Source organism: Pelecanus crispus, chromosome 1 (genome assembly GCF_030463565.1).
Source record: "Pelecanus crispus isolate bPelCri1 chromosome 1, bPelCri1.pri, whole genome shotgun sequence".
In the NCBI taxonomy this organism is placed as follows: domain Eukaryota; kingdom Metazoa; phylum Chordata; class Aves; order Pelecaniformes; family Pelecanidae; genus Pelecanus; species Pelecanus crispus.
In genome coordinates, this window is record NC_134643.1 from 69,104,875 (window position 1) to 69,114,195 (window position 9,321).

General features: G+C 50.9%; 1 protein-coding gene across 1 annotated transcript; it reads left to right on the forward strand.

Moving 5' to 3' along the window:
* Positions 1–7,893: 7,893 nt before the first annotated feature.
* LOC104026907 (uncharacterized) lies at positions 7,894–9,315 on the forward strand. Its single transcript, XM_009489066.2, has one exon. It carries the CDS (start codon positions 7,894–7,896, stop codon positions 9,313–9,315), a length of 1,422 nt encoding a protein of 473 aa, XP_009487341.2.
* The last annotated feature ends 6 nt before the right edge of the window (positions 9,316–9,321 follow it).

A 9,321-nucleotide genomic window follows, 5' to 3' on the forward strand; every position in this document is an offset into this window, starting at 1 on the left:
TTCAGGGCAGCAGCCTGCAACTCTTCCTCCCACACTTCCTTCCCCATGGCCAACAACCGCTGAAGTGTCTGCAGTGAACTCTGCACATGGGTATCTTGTAGCCTCAGGAGAAGATCCTGGATGTCACTAGTGGGCAGCTGTCCTTGCTGCTGACCACTGGCTGTCCCCTCTGTGGCATGTGGGTCAGAAGGATTTAGTTGCATGCTCCTTGGCTGTGGTGTGCCCTTAGGTAGGGAGGTGGGGATCACAGCTACTTCCGTGTCAGGGTTGGAGTGGGCTGGCTGGGCGGTTGTGGGAGGCATGGGAAAAAGCAGCTGGGGACTGAAGGTGCCAGACAACATGCCATCAGTGCTAATACTCATGTTGTTGAAGGTTTGTGTGCTGCCCAGCTTGGCTTTGCTCTCTCCTGGGCATGCAATCCTCTGTGGAGGAGAAAACATACCTCTGTAGAAGTGGTGGGCTTCAGGAGCAGGCACCTAGCCACCCCCCTGTTCTGTGGGCTTAGCACTCACTGCACAATCCCATCTTCCCCACTCCCTACAAAGATGAGCCCAAGAAAGGAAAGAAACCTTCTTCTCCTTTCCTTGTCAAGTCTCCCCGTAAGTCTCTTCTTGTGACTCTCAGTTGTCTTTCTCTTAACTTTCCTTCCCTTCTAGCCTGCATGAATCACCCTTTCTCCTGCAGTAACCTAGATTGTCTCAATTTGGTTGGGAATGAGAGCTGGAGATAAGGGCTGAGGTGGTCCTCAAAGGCTCATTTTCTTCAAGAATACTTTCCGCAAAGTCTCCTTTTTGGCAAGTGGCTGCAGATGCCATCTGTGTAAGCTAATTGGCTTGGTATGAGTGCCCCTGGAAGGTGGGCTGCCCATGGCTCTCTTCTGTCTTCCCTGTCTTTCATCCTCCTGTTTTCCCACTTCCTCATTTTCAGGGCTCTCCCTTTTGCCTGTTAATTGCCTGGAGCACACCATGGTCTTCAGGAAATAGCTAAATAACTCACCTTAATGAAATACCTTTTCCTAGTACAGCGGTAAAAAGAAAAGGTGCAGAAGTTGGGAAAGAAAGGACTTCCTGGCAGTTCAGAGCATATGGGCCCTAGAAAGAAGGAGATAAAGATACAGTCTCAGTGGTAAACTCCAGTGCTGGGGTCCCACCAGCCCTCAGCAATAACCTCATTGTTGAATGCCATCCCTCCATGAAAACCCATGTGCCATTTGGGTGCCTCCCTGAACCTCGGTGAGAAACTGCACTGTTTCTTGGTCATGTCCATGACCCAAGGTGTGAGAGGAGTCTGGTCCCAGGGACACATCTGGATGCAATCAGGTGTGAGAGAGGATGCTCATGAGCAGATGTCTTCTCACCACAGGATTGCTACCCACTCCTCTCCCCCACCATCTCATGTGTCTCTGTCCCCTCCCAGCAATCAGGTCCAGTGCTGGCCATGTAGGACCCCCATCCATCTGCCTGCCCTTGGGAGTCACAGTCGGCTTTACCCTCAGGGATGACTCCGTGGTTTTCGTACTTGTCCAGTCTCTGGACCAGGGGGTTCTGGCAGCCGTACAGCTCACGAAGGAGGCAGGCAGCTCTGGCACGGTGGACAGTCCAGAGGGACCTGAAGAACTGGCGGTACTCCTGGTCCGAGAGCGGTGTTCCCGGCTGGTGTGCCTTCCCGCCCCAAGGGCGAGCTGCGCAGCCCCGACCCAAGAGCACTGATGAAAAATAAAATGCAGGGAGTCAGAGGGAGGAGGAAATGCTAACCGTGGGACACTCAGAAGAGATGGAGGGCTGAAACCAGATCTCTGTTGCCTTCTCTGGGTGCAGGATCCAGCACATGGGAAATGCAGTAACAGGCTCAAGATGGGGCTCTAGACTTGGCGAAAACCTGTTCCGCCCATGTTGAAAGCAGTGTAGTATTTTGGGGACAGTACATGGCTGAGGGACCTTGACCAAAGCTCTGGAGATTCAAATCTTGAACTGGGAGAAATGTCTTAGAAGTCACGGCTGAAACTGGGAATGCAGCTCTGCTGTTGGGGCTGGAGCAAGGAGACTGTTTCTTTTCAAAATTTTAGCCTTTGCAAATTCTCTTCCTCTGGGTAAGTGGGTTCAGACCCCTTGAGTTAATGGAGCATGCCCCAATGGACGTGCATATGCCCTTACAACTGTCCGAGCATTCACTGAACCCTTATGCAAAACTTAAAGCCAGTTCTTCCCTGTAAAAAGCATTACGAAAGCTTGTGAAATCAAACATTTGGAGGTTAGACGTACCCAAATAAAAGCTTCATGTGCAATCTCAATTTCATCTCGTCTTGCATATGCTTTTTATACATCCTTTAAGTACACAACAACCTACTCTTCTTTCCTTAAGACTTGCAGCTCCTTCAGTGTAGAGACTGGACTTGCTCTGGCAGGGAATCAGTTTTTTGGGTTAGGCACTTACTATATTCAGGACATCTGCCTCATCTCCCACAGCTTGGAAGGTGTATGGAAGAATGAGTCAGGCAGATGCTGGAAGGGCAAGGGTAGTTTTGTGGATACTTTTCCAAGAAGTAGGTTTTATTCCTGGCTACACCACAGAGGCTCCTGTGTGATGCTAGGCAAGTACCAGGTTTCTTAGCATGTTATTAATGGCATTTTCCTTACCTTGTGGGTTGCCGTTTATAGGAAGGCTGAGCTCTCTTGGCACTTCTGGAGTCTGCGTGTGGTGTGTTTTGAATGGCAAGTGCGTGCTACATTAGCATATGTACTCTGAGAAGACAGGGCTGAGATATCTCAAACTGAGATTCTAAAAGTAGTGGATGTTTTTGACTTTAATCCCTCTCAGCCCTCATTTTGCCATTTGCAAAATCACTATAAACCAATTAATAGCTGTGAAGCACTAAAACATAGAGTGAGTAAAAATTTCATGAGGGAATGAGTCATTCTGTCTATAGCAGAGTTCAAATGGGATCAGTAAATAAATCAGAGAGTCAAATGTGGAACAATAAGGGTGACATAACATACTGAATAGCAGCTTATTAGAAAGGCAGTGTCCATCCAGGAGCTAAAGAAGCCAAAACCCGTGTGAAAAAAGTGACGCCAGGTAATTAAAGAGCTGGGTTACTATGTCCATGCACAGGGGGAACAAATCTAAGGTTGCAAAATGGCACGCTTCAAGTTTGACTTTGCAATCTCTGTAATAGTCTCTTAACCTAAGATGTCTTTTTTTTCCCCTTTGGGTAAAAACAAGCTTAAAAACTTCCTCGTGGCCTCTATCTTATTAACACCTATGTGTCTGCAGATGAAGCAGGATCAAACAAAAGCATGTAACTTCCCCCTTGAGAGGACAGCTGGGGTTATCAAGCACCCGATGAGGCAGTATGAGACAAGAGCACCACACTTTGCCAGGTGACTCTGTGGAGGTTTGCAGAAAGCAGGGGAATGAGGAGATGGAGGGGATACGGGACCCCTCCCACCAGGATGTGGCCAGAGCAGCCTGGCCTTTCTATCCATTTCTTCCAGCTGTATCCCTTTCTGTTTGTCTTTGACCAAGGTCCTCTCTCAGACCTCTTTCTCCTGCCTCCCCTGTCGCTTCATCTGGCCAGCTTTTCCCTTCTGGCCTTGTGGGTCAAGTCCAGATCTCTGCCTTTGTGCTTGTGTCTGGTTTACACGCGCAGCTGTCCCCATCATCGTGTCTCCAGTCTCCACCTCTGCTCCAGCCTCTGCCCACCGCATCCAGCTCTGAGTCCTCCTCCCTGGCTCTATGGTTACTCTCTGGCCCTCCTTGATGAATAAAATACCAGCTCCAAGGGGTGAAGACCGGCAAAATTTTAAGCACACAAGATCTTTGCACCTGAGGTGTTCGAGGGTGCTCCCGTCTCTTCCTGTTGCCTCCAAATTGCCAAAGCTAAGGAGTGATGGGGAGGAGTAAAGAGCAGCCAGGTCAGTCTCCCTTCCTCACAACCTGGCTTGAGGGACAGACATTTCCTACTCACCAGACAAAACCAGACAAGCCCATGTGGCCGACATCACGCCGCGAGTGGTGCCTATAACAGCCTGGGGTCCCCTGTGCTGCCGGAGGGTGTCACCTCCACTGCTTTGCCTGCCTGCCTGCGTCCTCCTCCTGCCCCGCGGGGTTCACCCAGGAGAGCTGGGGGTGGGGGCATGGCTGGTGGTGTCATAGACACCTCTGTTCCCACTATTCCTTCCTCCACTGCCCCCGCTTCCTCCCACCCACGCCTCCCTCCGCCTCCCCGCTGGGTTTGCGGTGCTGGGTTTGCGGTGCTGGGTTTGCGTCGGAGACGGCAGCGGTGGCCACCTGCCTGAGGCTGAGTTTGGACATGGCCCACCTCCTGCGGCAGCGGGGTCTGCCCTTCCTCCTCGCTGCGCCACCAGGTCCAAACTCGGAGAAAGCCCCCACGGAAGGTGTTTGGTTGCCCTAGGTTGACGTCCATGGCAGCTTTCTGTTCTCCATGCCTCCGCGAGGCTTGTGGTCTCAGCGGTGGCTCGCTCAGCCGCGTCCTTCATGGGGCAGCCCCTTTCGGGCCTGTCTGGGCATCGTCACAGGAGCTCGGTGCAGCCCGTCGCCTCCCCATGCTACAGGTCACCTCTCATTCCTCCTTCGGCCTCGTAAGGACCGGGTTACCTCATCAGCCAGGACGCTGCCTGGGGACTTGGCGTTGTCCAAACATGGCTGCTCTGGAGACTGGCGCTCTGTCCCTGTCTGGTGCTCGGTGGCGTTTCAGGTTTCCCATCTTGTTTAGGGACAGATCTTTACTACCCATTGCACAATGTGCTTTTCTGCCATGTCCCACAACCTGCCTGGCTCTGCACAACATCAGCTGTCTCCTGCCTCCGTTTTCCGCCTTCTGTAGGTGCTCACCCACCATTTTAGGGTGCGTGTTGACCATGTGCTTGCAGCAGCTCTCAAACCACGGGAGGAAGGGACTGAACCAGAAGGACATTTCTCTCCCAAAATCAGAAGGCTGGTTCAGCAGGGTCAGGCTCACCTGCAGAGCGGCACTGCCTCATAGGTGGGTGGAGGATGTATGGGGAGGGAGACCTCAGCTTCTCTGCCTCTTACCTGGGATCAGAACCTGCTGCCAGGAGGCGTGGAAACACCCTCTCCCCAAGGGGTGATGCCCACCAAATCCACTGTGGAGGAGGCGGCACGGTGCAGGAAGGACGTGACTCCAGGCTGAGGCAGAGCCAACAAAATGTCAGCTCTCCATTTTATCAGGGGCCTTCTTTTGTCGCGGTGGCATTATGCAGGTGGGGAAATCTTCCCTCTGTCCTTGGGAGGGTCCGGCAACCGACGTCTATCGCAATACCCTCCTCTGGTACACCACTGAGCAGCCAGTTCAGTTTGTTTCTCATTTTGCAAGGAAAAGATGCTGGTTTACATCTCTTTTCTTATGAACACCCAGTCATGAGTAATGTTGCACTCGTTCCTAGTGGCACGGTGGGAGTCCACGTGACCAAAAGGGTGCAACACCATCGCAGAGCTGGCATTCACATGTGCAGTTTTTAAGCGTTTGCTTTCTGTAACCTGTACATTTCTAGGACGTCGCCGAGCCCTCAGCATCTTAAAATGCCTCTGTACAAATGCCACTGCACAAATGTAGTGCTAAAGCTAAATGGGTGACCTAATTTTCTATCCCACAATCCCCACTCCCACACAGCATAGTTCTGCTCTGAAAAAGAGATCCTTGAGAAGTGGGATTGCATGTTGGCTGTCAAAACTGGCCAGACTAAATCATCTTGGTGTTCATGCATAAACAGGTGTGTGTGACTGTTTTTTGCTGCTCACTGCCAGCTCTGTAAACTCCATCTGGAATGAGGCAGCCAAATTGCCATTTTTCTGGAGCACAGGACAGGAAATTCTGCCTTCAGGCTGCTCCTGTCAATAATGTGTGAGCAGACCAAAAATCTCTTCTCTCGCCCAGACCTGTGTGTGCCTGGCTGAGTCACTGAGAGCAACCAAGCAAAATACTCCTTTGGTAAAGGCAATAAACAGGACTCCAGACAGGTGCAGAAAGCATCCCAGTTGTGAAGGCGGCATTTTTCCTCCGCCTGCAGAACAGAACTGCATTAACTACATTATGTTCTCATTTAGTTCACTAGGGAGAAAGGTGATGGAGAGAAAATGGTTTGAGGAATCGATATATTCTTATACAAAACTCAGTAGGAGGCATTTTTGGTCTGAAAGGGCAGCAGGAGGAACATCCAGACACTCATGACAAGGCAGCAAGCTGCCAGGCAGCTCTCCGCAGCGTGTGTAGTTGACCCCGTCTTTGCTATGTGAGCTGGCCCTGGTTATTGGACCCGAACGGTGGTGTCACGGTGTGCGTGGCAAAACAGGCGGTGACGCTGACTCACGCTCCTGGATGTCATTTTTCTCTGGCTGCTTTTGTCTTCTAAATACTTATTCTCCTGTAATCTCACTCTACAGCACTGCTACTATGACGGGTATTTATTACATCTGTTTTCTTTCCTCTGATCAGGATCTGCAGTCCGTGACTTGGCTTTAACCTCCTGGATGGAGTGAAGAGAAAGAGCTTTGTGGCCAGCAGCAGCTAAACACTGAAGACGGTAGAGAGATTGCTCACAAGGTGGGAAATTGAATAGAGTGTGTCTGGGAAAGGAAGAAAAGAGCTGAATGCTGAAAATTTGGCATGTACTGTGCTGCACAGTCCGCACTCATCCTGCCTCTTCTGCTCCCATACTATGTAGATTCTGCTTTCAGGAAGACTCATAGGCAGGGTACAATAAAGATGAAACACACTTCTGGGGAATCTAATACCCTTTCAAAAACAGCCTATCCAAAATTAAATAAAATCCTGTGTATTTTTCAGCAAAGACTATACTCAGAATGTTAGAAGGCCAGAATGTGGCTTTTTCTTCCTTTCATGCTGACAGTATTTTTAATGTTTTATCGGTCATTTTGCTGCCTCAGTGTGCATGCCTTGGGCCAGTGCTATAGCTTTGTTTGTATTACAAATGTTTCTCCGCCCTGAGTGTTGTAAACAAAACTTTGGAAATCAGTATAAACAGTGTGGTGTTGTTTTCCAAAATCAGCAGATCACCCAAAACAAAACCTGAGGGGTTTATCCTGCTGCATTCATCTCATATTTGGACCTCCCACAAGTAAGAGGACGATGTTAGCTCTGTAAGCAGAGCCATCCAGGTAATTGGCTTACCTCACATGCCAGAATCCATTTCTGAGGTGTGTTCTCCATATGACTATAAGTAATAAAAAAACAGGACCCTCTAACTAAATGTTTCAGTCTAAATGTTAATTTCCATGCTTGATTAATAAAACAGTTTATCGTTCCACTCGCCTGTCTGTTCTGTAGACAATATCTAGATACAATTTGCTGCAGAATATGTAGGGCTTTCTTTTTAAGGAAAAGGGCTATGACTGGAAAGAAGAAAGCAAATAGTCTGCTTGGCAGGGTGGATGTTCCTGTGGTGTTGGCTGTTTCCTTCCTTGATTAAGCATGGGAATGCTGGAAGAAGAGCAGTGATTCATGGGCAATGGGAGAAGTAGCTATGGTGGGGGTTGTTGAGGAGAGCAGTGATGATGTTCCTCTAACCTTGCTGGACATGGGAACTTTGAGGACAAACTAGTGACAGGTTTTGTCCTTTAGGGCGGTAACGTTATGACAGAGGACCCTCTTTCCAATCTGTGCCACAGTGGCCGCCCATCCTTGGGTCACACTCCCTTCCCATGCTCCTTGGTCTCCGTGCCTTCACTCTGCCCAGAGAAGATACCAAGGGGCTGGCTCCTGCACTGTTAGCTAATGGTGGCTAACATGCAGCAGGTCTCTGCGGTTGCCCTGTTTGGACTTCTCCCTCAGAGAAGTGGGGTGGGCGTTATTTATTGCTAGTTCCTCTGTTCACTCCAGCAGGTGACAGGACCATGGGTGACACACAGAAGGGCAAGCTTCATCAGGAGAGTCCTGTGAGAGCTGAACTGCATCTGTTCCCCTTCAGAAAGCTGAAGAGATATACCCTCCAGGATGCCGATCAAAGACAGGACCACAAGCAGGACCTGGAGACAGAAAATGAGGTGGAGACGTCTTTTGGAAAGAGACCGGGAATGGTAACTCCCTGTGGGATGGAAGTCTGGGAGTGTGAGAACAGTGGTGGAGCCCACATCAGCAAGGTTATTCTTGCTGGGGACAAGCCAGACCCACTCATGTGTGGGAATGGTGCCATTTGGATTCAGGAGGTGCGAGAGAAAACCTACAAGTGTCCCGAGTGTGGGAAGAGCTTCAGCCGGAGCTCATACCTGAGCCAGCACCAGAGGATCCACCTGGCAGAGAAACCCTTCAGCTGCTCCGAATGTGGGAAGAGTTTCACCCGCAACTCAGACCTGATCAAACACCAGCGGATCCACACCGGTGAGAAGCCCTATCAGTGCAACGAGTGTGAGAAGACCTTCAGCCAGAGGTCCAATGTGATCAGGCACCAGCGGACGCACACGGGAGAGAGACACTACCAGTGCAACGAATGCGGGAAGAGCTTCAGCCAGAACTCGCATCTCATTGTCCACCAGCGAAGCCATAAGGGTGAGAAACCCTTTAACTGTCTGCGGTGTGAGAAAAGCTTCAGCGACCGTTCCTCCCTGATCATACACCGGAGAGTCCACACCGGAGAGAAGCCCCACAAGTGCCAGGAGTGCGGGAAGCGTTTCCGGGACAGCTCAGCCATCATTCGACATCAGAGGATTCACACGGGAGAGAAACCGTACAAGTGCACCGAGTGTGGGAAAACCTTCCGGCAGAGCTCCTCGCTGGTGACCCACATGCGAACACACACAGGTGAGAAGCCCTACAAGTGCCCTGTGTGCGGGAAGGGCTTTAGCCAGAGCTCGGCGCTCACCACTCATCGACGGATCCACAGGGCGAAGGCCTTGCCCATGTACCATGCTGGCCTCCTGCCCAGCCCCTACCAGTGCGCTGAGTGTGGTCGGAGGTGCAGCGACCGCTCCACTCTGGCCAAGCACCAGACCACGCACACCGAGGAACGGCCGTACATCTGCATGGAGTGCGGGGACAGCTTCCGTCGGAGCTCGGCTCTCAATGTGCACCTGAGGATCCACCGCGGGGAGAGACCCTACAAGTGCGAGGAGTGCGGAAAAACATTCAGGCACAGCTCAGCCCTTGGTGCCCACCTGAGGATCCATGCAGGAACAAAGCCCTACAAGTGTGGCGAGTGTGGGAAAAGTTTCCGGAAAAGCTCGACGCTTAAAGTGCATTTGAAAATCCACATAGCCAAGAAACCTTATAAATGTACGGTAGGCAGGAGAATGCTCACTTCCCGCTCACTTCTGCCATAGGGCTGG